A 22,244-nucleotide genomic window follows, 5' to 3' on the forward strand; every position below is an offset into this window, starting at 1 on the left:
AGAGGGCTGAATTTTGCTTAACCTAGGTCTAATCATTTGGAGTTTCAAGGACAATTTTTGGGTAAGTAGGGGTGTGGGGTGATTGAATAAGAGAGAGGAACAGGAAAAGTGTCTCAAGGATATCTGTTGTTTAAATTGACCGTTCCCTTTGACCCTTAACATTTACAAATGTTTTTACTTAAGGGTCTTTTGGAGGGTTTGAGGATGGGAGTGGACAGGAGCAGGGTGCAATTGGTGAATTGGTTGAGTTAGAAGAGGGACTCCTCAGAGGCTGAGAGAATTTAAGCTCCTCAGAAATTAGCAGTGATCTGTGGTGGACTTTGGCCTCCTGTGGGTTATGTAATGGAGCAAGTTGGGGACTGGTTCAATCCAAGGGCTTCCTCAGCTACTATTAGCTTAGGGTAATGAAAATGAGCCTCAGTGGAAAAGCTACCTTGAGAACAACAAGAAGTTTATATGTAGGTAGATGCCTATAGTTATAACTGGTTTATACATTCATTTTGATATAACTAAGTACTACTATAAACAAAAGCAACAGTTTGCCTAATGCAAACATATTTTAAAGTTTTATGCAACATAAAATTGTTCTTGTAATTTGGCTTTAGAATCCAGTAAATTAGTGGAATCATGCCTGCTTTCTTTAGTTAAACAGGTCTTTGAGCTCCCATAGCCATCTTTGGAACTCGAATGCCCCAGGAGTATGGAGTGTGGGAAGGGGAGCCGCCCCTTACTCTGTTTCTCCTGGAGACTGTCGTCCTGGCTCAGGTTTCCTTCTTCACTGTGTATTCTGGCAAGGGGTATTGCCCTTAGGGAGAAGTGGAAGCTCCAAAGTTAACATTGCTACTTCCTGCTCTCCCTGGAGTGAGGGGGAAGGGGTGGGAGATGGGAATGGGCAAGATGGATGGATGGAAGGAAGGAAGGAAGGAAGGAAGGAAGGAAGGAAGGAAGGAAGGAAGGGAAGGGAGGGACACATCCTGGGCTCGCTGCACTCTTCCGGCATTCCCAGCCTAAGTATTGTGGCCATTCCCATCCTCCTGGCTTCCTGAGTTAATAAGCCTATTTGTTAATTAACCCAGTCAGTACTTGAACGTCTTAGCTCCATGGACATGATAGCCTTTTTACACTGTGAGCCATCTGACTAGCCCAGTACATTGTCCCAAACTCTGCTTTCCCTTTCTGCTCCCATTTGTCACCTCTGCTGGCTGAAAGAGAGCTGGGACTCTCTTTCTGAGAAGCTAGCAACAAAAAGATGAGATGATGTGTGCATCATGGGGAAAAATACATTGTGATACTTCTGAACCATGGGCAATTAACAAGCGGTTTCTAGTTATTGAATGTACTTTCTGAGAGCTTTGAGTGAGCCTTTGTAATGGTCTCTATGCCTGAAGTGCCCATCCTGCTTCATGAATCTGAACAGGAAGCTCCTGTGAATTGATCATACACAATTCTGTTTACATTGTTATGTTGCTGAAATGTTCTGTAGTTGTTTCATAAACTTTTCCTTGAAAAATAAACATTTCTATTAGAGAGATTCATTGTAAGTTTCCTGTTGATAGAAAATAAAGTGGTCCATTTTTGTTAAAGAACAGAATTTGGCATTTGTTTGGCATTTGGTCCTGTGATTCTTTTTGAATCTTCATGTTAAAAATGAGGTGCCATTTTGTTTGAGCCCAGTGACCTAGAGTTCACCCCTTACCTTTGGTGCTGTGTACAATAACTTGTTTTTATTTCATTCAGATAGATGCTCATGGGACACCAGTGGCTGGTATCCGTTGAGCAGTGAGGGCTTCTGTGGGGAGTGGCGCATCTTAACTCTGGATAACTGACAGCTGATTCCGGCCAAGTCCTCTCCCATCTCTAGATTCATTCTCCATATCTGTCCAGTGTCTGTTGAAAACCCCTGGCCATTGCCTTTCATCTTGACTGGACTAACACCACATTCACTCTTGATCCCATCTTCATTTTCTGCCTGGGTGTCTGTTTCCGTCTGTTTTGTACTCTAGACATGACCCTTCATGCTCAACTTGATCCCTCCCTCCCCCCATTGCTGCTTTTGTGATGCTTTTGATGTTTTCCCTCCCCCTCATCCTTGTGCTTGTATTATTTTAATAGCCTACCACTTGTTCTCTAAAGTAACAGCTTCCATTTATTATGTATATGATAAAATAAAAAACATATCTGGTCATTGACCCTTAGCTCCAATCACAGAGCTTCAAAAACCCTTGGAATTTCCCAAGTGGTAGGGGTATCTTTTGTTCTTCATGATGAGCCCCTTTAAACCATACCTGAGTTTATGCTTTCATGACGAAGGGTGGCTCTACAATAGTTCTAGAGTTGGGGCTAGTCACACCAGAAAGACTTAGCTCTCCATTAGCAGGTTGGAACTTGACCATTCCCTTTATCTCTGGGCTGGGAGAGAGACAGGAGATTGAATCTGATCACATGGCCGGTGATTTAATTAATAATGCGTATGTAATGCAACTCCTTATATAAACTCTGGGACAGTGGAATTTCAGGATTGATCAACCCATCGATCTGCTGGGAGGGTGACATCTGAATTTCTTGGAGAGGATGTGGAAGCTCTGAATCCCTTCATCCTCTACTGGCTCTGCAGGTTCTGGAACCTGATTTCCTTGCTTCATCCAGTGCTCGTGACTTCATTCATGGCAAGGAAATTCAGAAGGGACTGATATTTACAAAAGCCAGAGGTCTGTTTGTTAATTTACACAGGGAGATAGACCTTTCTGGTTCTGTGTTAACAACATCTAAGTACTGAACAATGTCTTACCAATAATAAGAAAGTTGACTAGTATGTTAAGTGATAACAAAATGGCATACAGATATAAAGATACACATGCTTTAAGGATTTTATTTAATCATAATCAATGAAGTATCAGGCAAATGGTATAAGTGGTTCAAAGGAAAAGTGAAACCCCCACACACAAATTTATATGAAATAAAGGAATACTGAAATGGATTGTAAATGGAGATAAAAGTGGTTTGTGGAAGGAGGGAAGCCAGGTAGCAGCGAGGGAAGTCAGTTGAAACCTCTACCCGACAGGATAGAATCTGCATATCTCTCTTGCCTACAACTTAGAAAGTTGTACAGTCTCACAAAGAATCAGAATGTGATATGGTGGAAGGATGTGCTATAAACAGTGTCAGGTTTTCCATGTTTTTTCCTGTACATGTTACTATGAATTGCAAGTAGGAGTAGAGGATATTTGAGAACAGTTCTTCTGGACCCTCTTGGAGCTTGATGAGCCTTTATAGTTGTGCCATCACTTTGTAAATGAATGCAGACATTTTAAAGTAATTTGGGTTTTATTAGATGATTTAAATAATTGCTTATATACAGATTTAGGTTTGAATTTTCTTATAGAAGTTGGTAATTTTCTTTTTGCCACTGGATCTTTTTGTGAAAAGCTGTTGGTAACTTGGACTATGCCACAAGGTTTTGTATGCTTTGCTTTTATAAAGATATAATTATTAAAGTTGCTTAAAATTATTGGAGACCTTATTGTGGGGTTGGAAAGAGCCCAGGCTTTATGATAATCTGAATCACTTATCTTATACACAAGAATATGTAAGTATTATGATTTTATAAAATAACCTACATGTAATTCCTTCTGAATATTTTAATGTATGTTTGTACAGAATAATTTTTAAATTAACATGCATGTTTTATATAACTGGATGCAGTATTTCTCTGTTAACTGGAATAGATGTTAAACGATGGTCCTTTTCATGATTCTTTCTAATAAATGACTTCTCCTAATATTGTGATGCCCTCTAGTGAATTCAGCCTTGCAGATAAGAAGTTTATGAGAGACAGTAATCAGACAATGAAGCCTTCAAAAGGAGCATTTTAGTAATTAGAGCTGTTCCTATATGCATTGTTGAGATGGCAAGTTTCTGTCCCTAGAAATGTTTAAGCAAAGATTTAATAATCCCTCATGAGTCTCATTGTTGAATTAAGTGTAATTGTTCCAGAGGACTTCTAACATCTCTCTCAACTTCATCTGAGGTTCTAGATACATATCAGCCATTCATTACTCATTAGGCTGAGGGTTGTGAAGCTTTCAAAGGCAGTGTTAAGTCAGGGATGTGACTTCCAGTAACTTGTATGCTTCAGCTTGGAGAAAACAACAGTAGCTAACTAGCCTTTATCGAACATTTATTCTGTTCCTGCAGCTGCTCAAAACAGTTTACAGTACCTTTATGTCACTTAATCCTCAGAGTAATCATGAGGTAGGTACCATCTTTATAGTTCTATTTTACGCTTCCAGCAGTTGAGATCCAGAGAGGTTAAATAATTTGCCCAAAGTCATACAGTAAGTGGTGGAGCCACGACCAGCTCATATCAAATAATAGTGGGTAGGGTAAGGTCATTTTTAATTGTTTACAGGTTGGCAGCTTTCTGATAGGACATTTACTTATCTGGATCAAGCTATTTACTTTCGGCTACATTATCTTTACATTGCTGCACTTAAGCATGTGGTTTCTCATGAGCTTCAATTACAGATGCAGTAGTTTAATAATTTCTACCTAAATATTTAGTCTATGTAAGATTTTTGGCCCATACGTACTTACTTTAAAGAGTTATTTGACAGACAGAATGATACAGCCTTACCTTCCTAGTTTACTTTCTGTAAAACGCCATTCTTTAAAGTTTAAAGAATCTACTGCTCATTTCTGTGTTAAAGAATTCTTTTGAGGGCATTTATAACTTAGGTTTCTTTTGGCTTTCAGAATTCTTTATCATCTTCATTGGATTTTAAGGCTAGTATAGCTCTTTTCCTTTGCCTCCAAATAAGTTTTCTTTAGCATTTGATTGTTAATTTAAAATATCCTGAATTTCATAGGTGGCTTCTGTTTTAGAATAAAATAGAATGTTCAGTCTTTGTTAACTTCTAGAGTTAGTATTATATTAAGTTGAAACAGAGTATTTACCTTTTCAGGAAAGTAATTATTAGCCTTGAAAATCATGCAAGGACTATTTCATTTTGAAACACTTAAAAATTCATTTTGGTTTTTATAATTACAGTGTTTCAGTAAGAGAGACATCTAAACAGGGATTGCGTTTGGCAATTATGTACATGTTCTTGTTCTAAACTAAGTACTGTTTCTGTGGTTTAGATTTTTCCTTTATAAATAGAATTTTAATCAGTGTAGGTTAAACTTTTTCCCAAGCATGTTATAATTAGAACTGGCTACAACCTAATCCTAAAATGTGTATAATAAATTTAATATTTTATGAGCACCCTGCTGTTAAGTGAAAGCAAATAGGAATTATTTGGATATTCATAAAATTCTCTAGTTTGTTTTTCTGTAATATGTCTATTTAAAGAGAAGTTAATATGTTACCTGTTTGGTCCGGTCACTGGGAATGATGTTACTTATATTTTGGAGTCACATGGTCTTAATATACTATGACAGCTCATTCATATATTGAGTATACTGTGTATTAACATAGTTACTGGGAAAGTATTACTGTAGGATCTGCGTTCCAAATGTGATTGGTCTGCCAATTCAGGCCCACTGCACTGACCAACACATAGACATCTTTTAAACATTCTAAGGGCAAACAATCTGGATTATAGGAAATTGTTTAGGAAAGTTGTTAAGAAGCACCATGTCTGGAGTAAGACACATCTGGGGTCTCAGTTTTTTAACTTCCTAAGTTATCAAATACAAGAAAAAGTCTGAAAAACTTACAGCCAAGAGGAGCCTAGGGAGGCATGATGTCTAATGTAACACGGTATCCAGGAATAGAAGAACACTGAAAACACTAAGGACATTTAAAGCAGAGACAGACTTTAGTTAATAAAATGCGTCAATGTTGATTCACTGAGTTTACAAATGTACCATACGAATATAAGAGGTTAACACCAGAGGATGCGGGGTATATGGGAGTTTGGTACTACCAGCACAATTTTTCTGTCAACTTAAAAACAAAAAGCTTATTAAGAAAAAAAAAAAAGAGCATGTGGATTGGGTGGGTGGGGGGGGGAGGATACACCATATCTATTTAACTGTATCTTAATATTTCAGGATTGATTTCACATTACACCCATTTCATTAAATAGGATTTTAAAAATTGATAATTGGGACATATGGGCTGAATCTTTGCCAACCTCAGGGCTTCCTTTTGAACTTGTATTCCTAAGCTTCTCCTATAATAGTGATTTATTTATTTTTTTTACCTTTTTATCTTTTTCTTAAAAGTAAAGTACACAGTGTTCCAATAAATAACATCCTAGGCAATGGGATGGAATTGTTGTTCTGCAAATTTAATTATATAATCAAGTGCAGAAGCAGATTTAGTATTTCTTGTTCTTGCCCACAAATCATCATGTACACTGTCTTTATCATTCATTATTAGTGTTCAAAATATTAATAGAATCAGTAAATTATAGGACTGGAAGGAATCTTTGAGATCTTCTAGTCAACTAGCTCTTATTCTGTCTAACCCAAAGCCCCCTTTTATAATAAATATTTGATTTTCTTTTCAGTGTCCTGGAATGAAATTCATAGTTAATGACATTTTTTACCCACATAATTAAAATAAATCAATGTAATTCCCTAACTGTAATATAAAGGAAAAACAAAAGGAAAATATAATACAATATGAGGTATGAGTATGCTAGAAGACAAAAAAAGAAACAAAAAGCCAACCAACAGATTTCTAAAATGCTTGTAGAGGGCACTGTTCCATGGATAACCATGATTTGGACCCAGTTTTCTCATTTCATAGGTAAAGAAGGAAGGGGTGAGGGTGAAAGGGCAGAGGAGGGGGTGTTGGGTGAGGGGCTTGGTGTTACTTTCTCAGAATTACGCAAGTGTGGTTAGTAGTAGAGCTTGAACCTTGAACAGGGAACCCAGGTTTTGTGATCTGTGCTGCTCTTGTTAGTGCTTCTGGAGCCACATTTTTTTTTTTTTTAAATATATCTTTATTGATTTCAGAGAGAGGAAAGGAGAGGGAGAGAGAGAGATAGAAACATCAATGATGAGAGAGTCATTGACCGGCTGCAGCCCACAACCCGGGCATGTGCCCTGACCGGGAATCGAACCCTGATCGCCTGGATCCTAGGTCGACACTTAACCTCTGAGCCATGCCTGGCCGGGCCTGGAGCCACTTTTTATAAGAGGAGATTGAACCCAATGAGCGATGAACCCAGGGGCGTTATATAAGCAGTCAGTAGGCACAAAACTTACTTGTTTCATGCCTGTGGCTAAGGGAAGCTCTGTGATGTAGTGACAGCACAACTGTATCTTTAACATCTGGCACACGGCAGCCTCCCAGTTAGTAAATGTGGTTACTTGGGGTCTTTCTGCTAGATAGCTTGTGGGTGGTAGATATGTAGACACATGTAATGAATCTGGAGGACATCCTGTAGGTTTATAGCCACCTCCAGAGCTCCCACATTCTGGCTTTATGGCCTTGGGAATAAACTCATTTCATCTGTAAAAATCCTACCTTTTCTTTCTCATAGGTTGCCACAGTGTCAAATGAGAGAGTATAGAGGACAATGGTGTACTGTACTGTGTAATATGCAAATGCAGTGGGTTGGTGTTACTTAAAAGCCTAGTATTCTCTCTTTCCAAGATTATAGAGAGACTATTGTCCTATATTAATGCTCTTCAGTTTGTATGTGATTATTATTGTTTGTTTTTTTTAAATTGACTTTCAATTACAGTTGATATACAATTTTATATTCTTTTCAGGTGTACAACATAGTGATTAGATGTTTATATAACTTAAGAAGTGATCACCCCAGTAAGTCTAGTACCCTACTGACATCGTAGTTACATTATTATATACATAGGTATATTATTATACCAAAAACTCTAGTCTGAATCTTATTTCTTGAACCAGCAAACACCTTCCTGCCTTGGAGACATGGGATGGCACACATATTGTCCCCTCCCCAGCCCCCATCTTCACCTGCTCAGCCCCGTCCCTGCGTGCTCTGTTCTCCAGTAAACACACAGCCAAAACACCAAAACCGATAGAAAGTTTTTCTATTTTAGCTTCACTAGTTCACTTAGTTAAAGAAGACTTGTCTGGTATTTCTAGAAGAGCATACAGCCTTCATTATATTCTTTCATAGCCTTTATTATAGCTGTTTATGTATTTGAGTATGTTAGGTTCCTTGAACATTTTGTAATCTACCTTATGTGCTTGTGTTTTATATATGAAACTTCTTGGTGAGGTTTTTGAAAGAAGGGTTTGATGGTCAAAAAGGTTTGCAAACCAGTGCAATAAGTTATCTCTGAAGCCCCTTTCAACCAACTTTCCGTGATAGGTGATTTTATAGGCAGTGTGATTTTAAAATAAAGTTTTGGAGATCACTTTTATAATTTATGCATTACACTGTTTTGAAAACTACCTCCTTTTCCTCAAATTGAATAATTACATTTGTAACTTCTATAAATAATTTAGAAAACTCTATAAATATCAATTGCTATTCTTTTTTTAAATTGATTTTAGAGAGGGATGAAGGGAGAGTGAGCCAGAGAGACATCGATGTGAGAAAGATACATTGATCGTTTGCCTCCTGTAAGCACCCCGACATTCTTTCACTGACATTCAGAACATTTTTTAACCTCCAAAACATTCATACTCATTAGTAGTCACCCCCATTCCACCTGCCTCCTCCAGTCCTGTGAAACCACTAATCTACTTTGTCCCAGTAGATTTTCCTATTCTGGACATTTTATGTAAATGAAATCATACAGTACGTGGACTTTTGCGACTGGCTTCTTTCACTTAATGTAATGTTTTCAGAGCTCATCTATGTTGTAGCATGTTTCAAGTACTTCATTTTTTTGTTGAATGATATCCACAGATGGTTATACCACTTTTTAAATTCATTTTTCAAATGAAGGACATTTGGGTTGTTTACACTTTTTGACTATTATGAATTTTGCTGCTGTGGACATTCGTGTATGTGTTTCTGTGTGGATATATGTTTTCATTTAACTTAGGCATATATATCTTGGATGGAATTGCTGGATTATATGGTGACTCCATATTTAACACTTGGAGGACTGTAATAAGTAATTTGAACAAGGAAGGTAGGTTGTCTTGAATAACAGGTAGGAGGTATAACAGAGTTACACTCACCAGTCTTTCTGAAATGGTTCCATGTAGTAGTGTTCCACTTAGTGTAGGTGTATGTGGTTTTAACTTTTGTGTCTTATAAGGAAACCTAGTGCAATAACAGGAAATTGTTGAAATGTAGTGGGAGTGCTTGCCATTTACACAGAAAATAAATGGTGACTTTTCACTTTAAAAAAATGCTTGCTGTTAATAATTCATATTGTTGGAAACATTTTGGAAGAAATGAAACCCAACAGAAATCCTGAGACTTTGGAAAAACTTCCTTTTGACTAACCAGTGGCTCTACGGTGTGCACCACAGAAAATAAATAATGTCAAGAAATGGCCTCTTTCTTTCTCCTTTGTCCTAGCTTGACTGTTATTCTTCCTCCAGGCCCAGGCCTTGCCTGCGTCTTAATTCCTCTGAATGTTTTAGTTGATAGTCTTAGCCATCTCTGATCCCTTTCTAATGGAAAGAACACTGAGCTGGTAACCAGAGATGAGAGGGCTTAGCCTCGCTGAGTCACCACTGGCTGTGCCACTGTGAGCACAACTCATGTCCCTCAACTTTCTTCATTGGTGTAGAGAGAATCATCTGTGAAACCAAAAGATGTTTAGAGCTCAGATGTATAATTTTATATTAGTTTCAGGTGTACAGCTCAGTGATTAGACATTCATATAACTTACAAAGTGAACACCCTGATAAATCCAGTACCCATTTGGCACTGTGCATAATTATTACAATATTACTGACTATATTCCCTAAGCTGTACCTTACATCCCCATGACTATTCTGTAACTACCAATTTGTGTTTCTTAGTCCCTTCACCTTTTTCACCCATCCTCCCTTCCCCCATCCCATCTGGCAACCATCAACATGTTCTCTGTACCTATGAGTCTGTTTTCTGTGATCTTAATTCTAACTCTAGACTTCTGAGATTTTATAAACTGTTTGTCACCCATACTGATGTTTCATGAATTTGGCATTTAATATATGCTCTTTTGTATTGCTTCCCTCTTTCCTTCCTTCCTTTTAAAATTTGTTCTTCTCTCTCCACCTAGATGACATGCCCTGGGAGGGTAAAGACTTATTGTTCTTTGTAGTAAACTTGTCTGAAGATGATTACTGTTTAATAGTACAAGTATTATATGAGTTTTTAATGACTGTGGAATGACTCTAATTGGTAGTTAGTCTCTGTTTAGATGAAATGATTGAAATAACTTGGTAAAGTTAGACAGATATTTTAATTTTTTCCCTTTTCTCCTTTTTTAAGAGTATGCTTTTGACTAAAGAAGACATGGGTATACTCAGAAATATATATTCCTAGGCTCTTATTTTGCATATAAAAAGAGTTTCAGTAAACTCTTCCTTTGCTTTCTGATAGTCTGTACCTTCACTGTGTTCTTTACTTACACATTTTATTGGCTGTCTCTGTGTCTCATGAAGGGAAAGCAAAATATGAGCACAAAACTTCAAGTTAACAAAGATAAATGCTCTAAAGTAAATTGAATGACATTAAGTGACTGTTTTTACAAGGATCCTTGGGGGTGCTGGCGTGTTTTAGTTCACCTGTGGTACTTTAGTATTTCTATCTCAATTTACGCTTTCAGTGGTTTTTAATTTGTAAAAATTTACTTTGAGTGTTAGAGATGGCAGACATTAATTTGGCCACAAGATATAAGTTATTTCTACCTCAACAATTATTTTAACTTTGATTATGGGGTCATGGAAAAATAGGCATCACTGGCATTACTGGCAAGCTGGTAAATTTTGGCTGTGCTTAAGTTTTTCCGCCCTCCTCCTTTTCTCCCTCTCTTTGTCCCTTCCTTCTTTCCTTTTTACTATGTATCAAATGAAAACGTTCTCTTTTTGAAACGTACAGAAAGGCATGTTCCTCTCTGGCCATCATCCTTTGTCATAGCTTTTCCATCTTCATAGAGTTGACCATACTAACATTGGTGTGACTCCTTCTACACAGATTTGTGTGTGTTTACATTTATTTATACAGTAAACCATATAGCATAGGGCGTTTTGTGGTGGGGGGATGTGGCTCCCCACTTCCAAAAATGGTATCGTATTCTTTTTCACTTAGCAGTGTATCTTGGAGCTGGTCATAGTAGAAAACATAGTTTCGCCTTATTCTTTCCAGCTGCTGCATAGTGTTTCATAAGAATGTACCACAGTTTACATAGCTTTTCCCTATTAATGGATGTTTATGTTTCTGATTTTTTTGTTATAGACAATGCTGCAATGAAACTACTTTACACTTGCAGTTGAGTGTTTCTCTAGGGTAGATGCTGAGAAGGAATTCTTGATGGTAGGCATGTTCAGAATTATAGCAGCTACTCATCAGGTTTGCCCTCTAAAATTTTACTGTCTCCAGCTGCATAGGCAAAGACACCAACAAATGATTTTTAGAATACCAAAGACGAAATTGAGACATATTTTGCCAGTCTGTGAGAAAAAATGGTATTTTGTTGTTTTCATTTGCATTTTCTGAAAATAGTGAGGTTGAAGATTTCTTTGTTTCTCGACCATTTGTGTTTTCTTCCGTAAAGTGCTCATATTGAATTGTATTACTTATAAAGTATCCAATTTAGATTATTATATACATAACTTTTTTTCTAAATATTTTTGATATATACATATAGAAAAGTCCATAAATTACAAGCTCAGTGAATTTTCATAAAGTGACTACACCATGTGTAACCCTCACCCAAATCAAACAGCATTAGCAAACCCTTGAAGTCCCCTGGTACCCCTTCCATTCACCACCCCCGTTCCACCCCTCCAGGGATAACTTATCCTTATTAGTTTCTCTGGTTTTTTTCTTTAGATAAATAGAATCACAAAGGATATACTCTCTTCTTTTATGTATTAGTTTTTGAATACATTCTAAGAATTACATTACCATTTAGAGAACTATGACTATTTTATACAGATAATTGCTTCTCTCACTAAACTTCAAGAAATTAGGGTCATTTTTATATAAACCTTGAGGTCCTTATATAGTTCTAAGAACTCTTTGAGTGGACTACCCCCCCCCCCCCCGGGATTAGCCAACTTGTTTACTGAAATCCAGCTGATTGATGAAAGTTCTTGTTCATTTTGGGTAAGACTGAGAGGTTTGACCCCATTCTGCTCTTTAACTATCCTGTTGTGTTTTATCAAAATAGGTAAACTGTGGTTTTATTTTGCCTAAGTGCTGTCTAACTGGAATGCCTGCTTACCTTGCACCTTCTCTTTGTATTTGGGAAGGTATTCTCGTGCTGCTTCAGGAAGCATGAAACTGTCTAGTTTGTCCCTTCCCTGTTATTGTTCATGTCATTTTCCCAAATAGGCAAAGGTGCCAGAGCAAACTTTATACATTACCTTTTCATCTTCCCCTGCCTGCCTTATGAATTCTTAATTGATACTGAAAGGTGTTTTAAGGGTTTTTTTGGCTTATTTTTGTTTTTCTTATTTCTTTTGGTGATTTGCTTATTAAAAGAGTATACCTTTTTGTCTTCAGAAAAGCTTGAACATTCAGGATTCTGAAATAATAATTCTCAGTGATTTCCTGACACTATGCTTTAAGAGAGACTTTAAAAAACAGTAAAGTAGGTAAAGATGAATAAAGTCACTAATGGTGACATCCTTTTCAATTTATTTTTAATTAATGCTCTGTTTCCTAAAAGAATTTCAAGTGATTTACAATAAAAGACATATGTAATAATGCCAATAAGAATACAAATAAATGATTGTAAGAGGAGAAGGAGATAATGATGACCATAATTTTTGCTACTGGGATTGAATGTTAAATTTAGCTATGAGCCACTGTCTTTTGAGACTTGAAAGGAAAACAAATCAGTTCTCATTGGGGAATAAAGCATACCATTTCATCAGGCGAGACAGATGTGTTTATATTACTAAATTCTGAAAACTGCAGAAATGTTCATCAGAATCAGGTCATGCAAATTAAAATGCATTCAGGGATTTTAAAATGCATTGGATTTGAAAGAAATTAATTAGCGCATAAATATTTCACTTATGTTTTTGAAAAAACTAAATTAGTGTTATTGTGTCTGTGAAGTATTCATCTAGCTTACACGAGCAGTACATAAAGAGCATTTGGCTTAAATTACTTAAATAATGAACACAGTTCAATTCTTTTACATTGTGGAATAATCTCAGTAATCAAGCTATGATTGTTTTAGCTATATGTTAAAACATTTTTATTTTCATTGCTAAGTGATCATTTTACAATAATTATTATTACATATGCATATATGCAACAGTTGATATTAGTGCAGTAATTGACTTCACTGCAATCAGAAAACAGAACAGTTTCCTCAACCCCCAAAACTTCCCTTGTGCTGCCTCTTCATAGTCACACCCCTTCACCCCTAACCTTTGACAACCACTGATCTAATTCCCCCTCTTACAGTTTTGCTTTTTCCAGAATGTCTTATGAATGAAATCATACTGTAAAAAAAGAAACCATACCATTTGAGTCTGACCTCCCTCACTCAGCATAATGCATTTGAGATTACCCCAAGGTATTGCATGTATCAGTAGTTTATCTTCATTGCTAAGTAGTATTCCAGTCTGTGGATTTACTATAGTTTGTTAATTCATTCATCCCAACCAACATTTGGGTCATTTCCATTGTTTGGCAATTGCGAATAGTGTGGCTGTAAACAATTGTGTACAGATTTTTGGTTCAACATAAGTTTTCATTGGTCCTGGATATTCAGTAGTGGGATTGCTGGGTCGGTGTGCAGTTAACATCTTAAGAAGCTGCCTAAACTGTTTTCCAGAGTGGCCTTACCATTTCGCATTCCCCCCGGAAATGTATACGTGAGTTCTGATGGCTCTGCATTCTAGCCAGCACCTGATATTGCCAGTTTTAAAGAAAATTTTAGCTGTTCTAAATAAGTGTGTAGCAGAATTCTTAGCCATGTTTGTCTGTTAAACCTTTGAGATTTGGGAGAAAATATGCATGAGGCTAGATCAGATGCAGAGATAAGGAGGAGAGAGACCATTAGATTCGTAAGAGGTTGTTAAGTCTGTAATAGTCACTGTTGTATCCCCAAATGACGGCCACAATACCTGGCACACAGTAGGTATGTTAATTGAATCCTTGAACAAGCGATTGAGAGGTTACGGGAGAAACAAGAATAGGATAGAAAATAATTTTAGCTTAGACTTGGTCTGAGTAATCCCAGTATATTCGTGTGACATATCCCTTTAAGTCTATGTTTAAATGTATGTTTAAAAGTTGAGTCCACCTCTGACTCCAGCCCCTTTGCAGGAAAAAGTACAGGCAGAAAAGACTTGATGCTACTAACTGGTTATGTGGATTTAGGAAAATCATCTTTAACTCTTCTGGTCCTTAGCTTCATCACTGTAAATGAAAATATTTGATTAGATTATATCTCAGCTCCTTTAACTATATATATTTTTTGCGATCACATCAAATGCGAAATAGTTTGGTAGGTGAGGAAGAAGCATGCCAGAGCCTTTGATGAGGGCTGGGGGCAGTTATCTATGAATACATTGTAAAGTGCATCTGTCATCTCACAGGGAATTTGGGGGTGAGTGTCTAAACATAGAGCTAGCTAATGGGTAATGGGCAGAAATAAACAGCAGATAGAAAAAGGTAGTTACTGGTTTGCAAATATAGTAGCAGCAGTGCAGGAACTTGGGGGTGTATAAAAGGAATTAGGGGTTGAGAATGCAGAATTTAGAAGCTTTTTTTTTCCTATTAAGAAAAGCTTTAAGTTACACTAAAGACTGGAGGGAAGCTGCCTATAGTGTTTTTTCATGCAAAGCAGAATGCCTGAGCCTCAGAGAAAGCCAAGCTGAGAGTAGTAGGAACACAGACAATTCAGGGCCCTGTGTGAACAAATTGTTAAGCAGTGGTCTTTTTACCTCCCTCACTTTCTCACTTCATTTCCTAGTTCAGAGGTAGAATTTAGCAACAAACAAAGAGAAAAACAGTTCTTAGTAGATATTTATTCTGTTTATATGTGGAACAATTTTGTACGCTATTTTCCACACGTGTATTGGTAGAGATTTGATAATATATTTATTACCCAGATAAACTTGATTTTTTTGTTAATGGATTTGACCTGTTTTGTTGTTTGACATTTTTAAAAGCATCGTTACATTTGAAATTGTATTTGTTTCCTGATGTGATTCTTTTTAAATATTCAGAGGTCTTGATTGCTGGAACACCTTTTTAAAGATATACATTTTCAGGCCATCATTGACTTCATAGTTTAATATTTCCAATAGTTTTATTATCCTGAGGTAAACTGTATGTTTTTGTTCTAATATAGTTCAGGTTATAAAGTCAAATGTTTGATTATTTATTTTAGACTGTGTTTCCAACAATTTATTTTAAAACATCAGTATTATGTTCTTCTGGTTATAAGGACCCATGAAAGTACAGTTTTCCCTGGTACCCATGAGGTATTAGTTCCCGGACCCCCTTGGATATCAAAATCTGAGGATCTCAGGTCCCTTACATAAAAGAGCTTAGTGTTTGCATATAATCTAAGCACATCGTCCCATATACTTTAAATGATCTCTAGATTACCTATACTACCTAATACAATGTAAATGCTGTGTGAGTTGTTGTTACACTGAATTGTTTAGGGAATAATGATAAGAAAAAAATCTCTGCATGTTTGGTACAGATATGACCATCAGAGTAACATTTTTTTTCTGAATAGTTTCTGCATGTATGGAGGGCTGACTAATCCTTTGGCAAATAGTTTAGGAAAGAGAGTGAGGAGTCAACTTCTGTTCAGCTTTTCAGCTCATAACAAGCCAGCTTAAGTCTAATTGACCAAAGATACTACTTTCAGATTCTAATGTAAATAACTAGTATATCTAGGTTAGAAAACTTTTTTAGTGCGCTGTAAAATTGTCATTACTTTTAGGCATGATCACCCTTGGGAAGCTGTTCTGCAGTTCTTTGTCCATTAAGTCTGTTTGTTATAGTAGGATATAAAAAACTTTGGAATATTTTAAGATTTTGTGTTGGATAAATCCTGGAAAAGGAAAATACATAGGTTTATGTTGATACTAATAAACATAAAAAACAAAGGCTTTATAAACTAGATGGCTTTAATTTTGGAGGTCAGGCATTTATACGCTTTTGAAAGTCTCAATTTTGTATGTACTGACAACTTGTTAGACCAGTAGGGCAGGTAAGAGGGTCACCTCTAGGGCATTCAAGCCCTTATATCCTTTATCAGAGCCTATTCTGTAGCCCTATAATTAAAGATCATTATAGCATCATTCTGAAATTGAATTTGGGCAATTATATGTATAGTAACAAATATGCCTTTTTATTTTATATCTTTCAGAATCATGGTGTCATGGAAAGGGGTTTACTTTATACTCACTCTGTTTTGGGGAAGCTTTTTTGGAAGCATTTTCATGTTGGGTCCCTTTTTACCTTTGATGTTTATAAGCCCTTCTTGGTATCGCTGGATCAACAACCGCCTCGTGGCAACCTGGCTCACACTTCCTGTGGTAAGTTACACACCAGAGACTGTACCAAAGTGGCCCAACCTATTGATTTTTACTTTGTTAGAGTCAGATTTAGTCAGATGTTTAAGTCTTTCCTGTTATATAAGAGATTCATTAGAATGTAAAGGCAATATAAAACCTGCAGGGTGGAAGGGATCAATGGCGGGGGATGGGGGGGCAGGAGGACATCTGTAATACTTTCAACAATAAAGGTAAATTTTTAAAAAATTTGTCCTTTGAAGTAAAACATCTAAGAGACATGTAAAAATTGAGTTTCTTTTATATTTTCATGAATTTTCTTTTAAAAATTTTTCTTCATTGAGATATGCTTTACATGTAGCAAAATATACAAATCTAAAGATACAGATTGAAGAATTTTTGCATCATTAATCTTATTTTGCATTTCCATTTATTTTACCAAACAATGACAAAATTAAGATTTAGATAACTGCCCAGCCTGTGTGGCTTAGTGGTTGAGTGTCAACCCATGCACCAAGAGGTCGCTGTTTCACTCATTGTCTTGCTTACTAGTAACAGCATATCAGGCCGACAGTCTTCCAGTTAAGAAATTTATTGATGTCAAATCCCCTATAGCTAGGTTACAGAAAATTGATGTTCTAGTTTTGAGATAGTAAGCATCTCTGTTCAAAGAAATGGAGAAAAACTGTCAGGGTGTCTTTTATGACTGTTTATTTCATACTTTTATAAGATACTAAAGGAGTTTTTATTTTGAAGCAAATAGGTCATTTTCTTATTTAGAAGGAATTTAGTCATTTCCCCCCTATTGTAGGTGTACTTTATTTTAAACAATAGCTAACAGTTAAAAGTAATTTTTCATTAAAAGTAAATTAGGTTAAGTGCACTTAGACTAATTATTGTTCACAGAAATAATCACAAAATGATCATTTTTGTGAGCTCTTGTGTATTAAAATTATTTCATTGGAAAGATTTTTCTTGCTGTATTGTTTTTAAGGAGCACATTTTCTGTGTTAAATGAGGTACTAGAGTAAAATCTTTTAGAATCTTAGATGAAACATAGAGTCACCTAGCCTAACCTACCTGTGTGTGCATGAATCCTTAGAACAGTCTGTGGAGTGAACCTTTCAGTCTCCCTTGGAACATTTCTATAGCAGGTAGTGTATATCTTTGTTCATTTCATTTTTGGATGGTTTCATTCAATATAATATTGTCGGGGTCAAACTTTGTATGTGCCCAGAGCAGTTTTTGCTTTTCAAAATTAAGTGTTTTCAACAGTCCGATTGTTAGCTAATTACCTGGGGTTATGAAAGTTACTTAGAGTTCTGTCCTTTCACCATAAACCACGACTTAGGAATTTAGAGGACTCCCCACCTAGAATACAAGTCTCTTTCTTCGATAGCCTTGCTGATTTCATTCCAGTCCTAGAACAAAACAGGTGTTCAACAAACAGACTAATGGATATAATTTCTGTCTAGACTGCTTCTTTTAATAAAGGGGGGTGCTCAGTGTTTGATGATGCTCAGGACTTGGAATTGCAAGGCCTTAAATAGCTAAGATTTGAGGAGCCGGGCTGAAGCCAAGTCTGAAGACAAAGCAGATGAGGAACAGCACATAGCTGTTGTTACCTCAGATTTAATAAAGACCCATTGGAATGATAAATGAAAGCCTAGGGCATGTGGCAAAACCTATTCTCTGTGATTATTAGGGGAACCTCTCATTTTAATGTTTTCATACATGGTTGAACTCTTGGCAGTAGGAAATAGTATATAAAAGATCCTCAGAAATTGCTTCTCTATTTCTAATTCTAGAAGTATTTGTCCAATTAGGTAAAAGTCATGAGCATTGTAGCTCTTAGTTCAACGGAGAAATAAAGCATTATAAAATTTTACAAGATTAGTTTCTTATTGCTGAACGTATCTTATTAGAAATAGTACAAATTCAAGAAATACAAGAATAGTGTCTGTTTGTTTTAGCTTTTAATCTGGATTATTTGAATTCTAGAGTTCTTTTTAGACATTACAACTTTGTTGTAATTTGTTATTCTGCCTTGCAGGAGCTGTAAATAATGTTGACTAGATATGTCTTGTCTTGTATTAAAAATGATTAATGTGAGCTTGAGATCTAGGCTGCCCTAAAGGTTATATATAAATTTCAGGCACATTCTGATAGAGAGCTAGATGGTAAGGTAGAAAATGTCATATGATATGCTCCTGGACAAACAGTCTGGGATTTTTTTATTTTGACATTTTTCATAAAAGCAAAGGATTGTTTGGAGGATCCATAGAAAATATTTATTAGAAATTGCATATAAAAGGTAGAGTTGAGGTTTTGGGTTTATAGGCTTAAGATTTGAAACTCTTTTCCATAGTACAACACAATGAATAGTCAGGTTCCTCTTTCTACCAGTTAAGGGAAGGGTATCCTGCATTTCAGTTCTTTGCAAATCTGAAAAGTATATCATCTTTGTAAAGCAGGGGGATGCTGATCCAAATTAACCTTGGATGGTGAAGTCACACATATCCTCTTGGCCAAGACATAAAATTTATCGATTCATTTTGGTAGTTGATGGTCCTTTATACTTACAAGTAGAAAAGAGATATTTCTTACTGTGGGTCAAGCCTAGAGGTCGCTGCCGTGATTCTCTCCATCATGATGTCTCCTACATAGGGACTGAATTTCCCAGGGACTTTGGAGTAGGGGTTATAATTATTTGAGTGTTTATGGTCTCTTTTGAAAACCTGATGAAAACTGTAGGCATTTTCCCTTGCAACGCACCTGTATACAATTTCTAGAAGGGTACTTGTATATTGACTCCTTGAAGGCCATTCTTCTAGGGCTTAATAAAAGCCAGGTTAAATGCCCAGGCCCTAAAGAACCTCAGCCAAGGGACAGTAACAATGGGCACCTATGGGATATCTATAGCTGTGTTAGCCCAAATGATCTTTTTTAACTCTGTTAAGAACCTAACACTCTGGCTCTGTACTTCTTTGGACATACAACATTTCTAACTTCGTTTTCCTTTAGCCACTATTTCTTTAACCTTTTTTTCTCAATCCTGTTTATTCCTGTGGTTGAAGTCCTCATGTTCTTTTGTATCATAGTCCTTAAAAAAATAACTTTTTGTGTGAAATATAGCAAACGTACTGAAAAGTTAATAAAACATAAACACACACTCTAATAAATAATTTTAAAGTATAACTATCAACCAGGTCAAGAAATAAAACATTGCTAGCCTTCCAGCAAGCTACCGAGCTTCCCAAGCACACACCCTCCTGTTTAATAGAAGTAGCCACAAAGCTGACTTGTGAGGTGGCTAGTTCCCTGCTGTTCACAATTTTATTCCCCATCTATTTACCCCTAAGACATCTTAGCTTCTGTTTGATTTAGAAAGTTTTATGTATGGACACTTACTGTATGTATCCCTTTTTGTTTGCTTTGCTTCTGTTTCTCAACATTATGCTTGTGTATTAACCATATTATTGTAGATACCTGTAATTCATTTATTTTCATATATCATATTCTATTGTATGACTGTACTACAATTTATTTGTTATAGTTTGATCAAGGTTTTCATGATATTGCCAAGGAACTTTTTATTTTTTTATCTTTTTCTGCCTTGGACTAGTTTTCTCTCCATTAATACAGAAGTAATAGTACAGTCAAATATAAACTAGTAAATTTAGTATATGTAAGCTATTTGAAAATTTAAATAGGGATTGAAATCAGTAATCAGGTTTTCTTATTATCTGTTATGTCTCTTTCAATAACTCCAGTCTATAATATACTTTTCTCCTACAGATTTGCACATAGTATATGCTGGCCATTAGAAAAGTTAATTACAAAACTCAGCAATTATTTGAGCATTTTCTGTGTGCCAGGCATTGTTGTGGGTGCTAAGGCTGCAGCACTTCAGTAAAAATAGTTATATTTTATTCTTTATACATTGTTAAAATGAACAGATATGTGTATTTGTTTTAAAAAATATCATAGTATAGAAGGTATGAAATTAAAAGTTTGACTTTCTGTTCCTTCAACCCTTTACCCAGTGATGACTCTCTTGACTATCCTTTCCATAAAAGAGTAATAATCTTATATATTTATAGCCTTAAAGAATTACACAGTGGAATCTTGTACACCATTTTCTTTTTAACATAGTATCTTCAAGATTTTAATGAAAGTTAGCATTTTTTAATTAGGAAACTGCCAGAAACTTAAATTAGTAGAACTAAAAATAGAAACAGTGTCTTTATATTCACATTCTTCCAGAATAACTTCTTTCCCTGATTTATTATAGAAGATTTATGGGAAACACTATGCTTTTGACTTATTTACTTATGGGAAACCATAATTTGTTATATATCTATTTTGTTTTTGCCATAGGCTTTGCTGGAGACCATCTTTGGTGTAAAAGTGATTATAACAGGTGATGCATTTGTTCCTGGAGAAAGAAGTGTTATTATCATGAATCATCGGACAAGAATGGACTGGATGTTCCTGTGGAATTGTCTGATGAGATATAGCTACCTCAGACTGGAGAAGGTTTGCCTCAAGGCCAGTCTCAAAAGTGTTCCTGGATTTGGTAGGTTATTCACAAATTAATTTGTTCATTTTATATGTGACGTATCCACCTAAAAGAAAATAACTTACTAAACTCCACTGACATAGTAAAGCCATTCCTATTTTTTCTTCACTGGTCTAAAAGCAATCACCAGTTTCATTTTTTTTTTTAGTGGATCATAACAGACTACTTTATTTGAATCTCTTTTTGAAACATCTTACGCTGAAAGAGAGAAGAAACTATTTTCAAGAAAGTAGATATGGTTCCAGAGGGACCAACAGTAACTTTTTTTTTTTAATTCTCACCCATGAACATGTTTATTGATTTTTAGAGAGAGGGGAAGAGAGAAAGAGAAACATTGATTGGTTGCTTCCCATATGCACCACGACGAGGGATAGAATCCACAACCTAGATATATGCCCTCACTGGGAATCGAACCAACGACCTTTCAGTGTATGGGACGACGCTCCAACCAACTGAGCCACACTGGCTAGGGTGATAGCTTAGTAACTTTTTATTGCATGTCATGCTTCTAGTAATTTAGGTCAGAAACTGGCTTGTGCTGATGAGGTACTTGAAATGATATGTTCACATTCATCTAATAAATACAAATTAAATACCCATTGGTTCTAAGCATTATACTAGGTGCTGGTATTTTCTTTTTATATATTTTTTTATTAAAGTTGACATGCAACGTTATATTAATTTCAGGCGTACAACACAGTAATTACACATTTATATAACTTACAAAGTGATCACCATGATAAGTCCAGTACCCACCTAACACCATACATAGTTATTACAATATTATTGACTGTATTCCCTGTGCTGTACTTTATATCCCTGTGACTGTTTTTATAACTGCCAATGTGTACTTTAATCCCTTCACTTTTTACACCTGTCCTCCTACCCCCTCCCATCTGGTAACCATCAATTTGGTCTCTGTGCCTGCGCTTGTTCATTTATTTTTTAGATTCCACGTATACGTAAAATCATATGGTATTTGTTTTTCTCTGTCTGACTTATTTCACTTAGCATAATAGCCTCTGGGTCCGTTTATGTTGTCACAAATGGCAA

General features: G+C 36.0%; 1 protein-coding gene across 2 annotated transcripts in view; it reads left to right on the forward strand.

Annotated features, from left to right (window-relative positions):
- The window catches only part of LCLAT1 (lysocardiolipin acyltransferase 1), a 94,230-nt gene that overhangs the window by 8,196 nt on the left and 63,790 nt on the right, over positions 1-22,244 (forward strand). For both annotated transcript variants that reach the window (XM_087823442.1, XM_087823443.1), the window contains exons 2-3: positions 16,465-16,633; positions 20,990-21,188. In XM_087823442.1, coding sequence (XP_087679568.1) covers positions 16,469-16,633; positions 20,990-21,188 — 364 coding nt within the window. In that variant the 5' untranslated portion in view covers positions 16,465-16,468. The remainder of the gene's footprint in view (positions 1-16,464; positions 16,634-20,989; positions 21,189-22,244) is intronic.

This window comes from Miniopterus natalensis, chromosome 13, assembly GCF_054644295.1.
Source record: "Miniopterus natalensis isolate mMinNat1 chromosome 13, mMinNat1.hap1, whole genome shotgun sequence".
In the NCBI taxonomy this organism is placed as follows: domain Eukaryota; kingdom Metazoa; phylum Chordata; class Mammalia; order Chiroptera; family Miniopteridae; genus Miniopterus; species Miniopterus natalensis.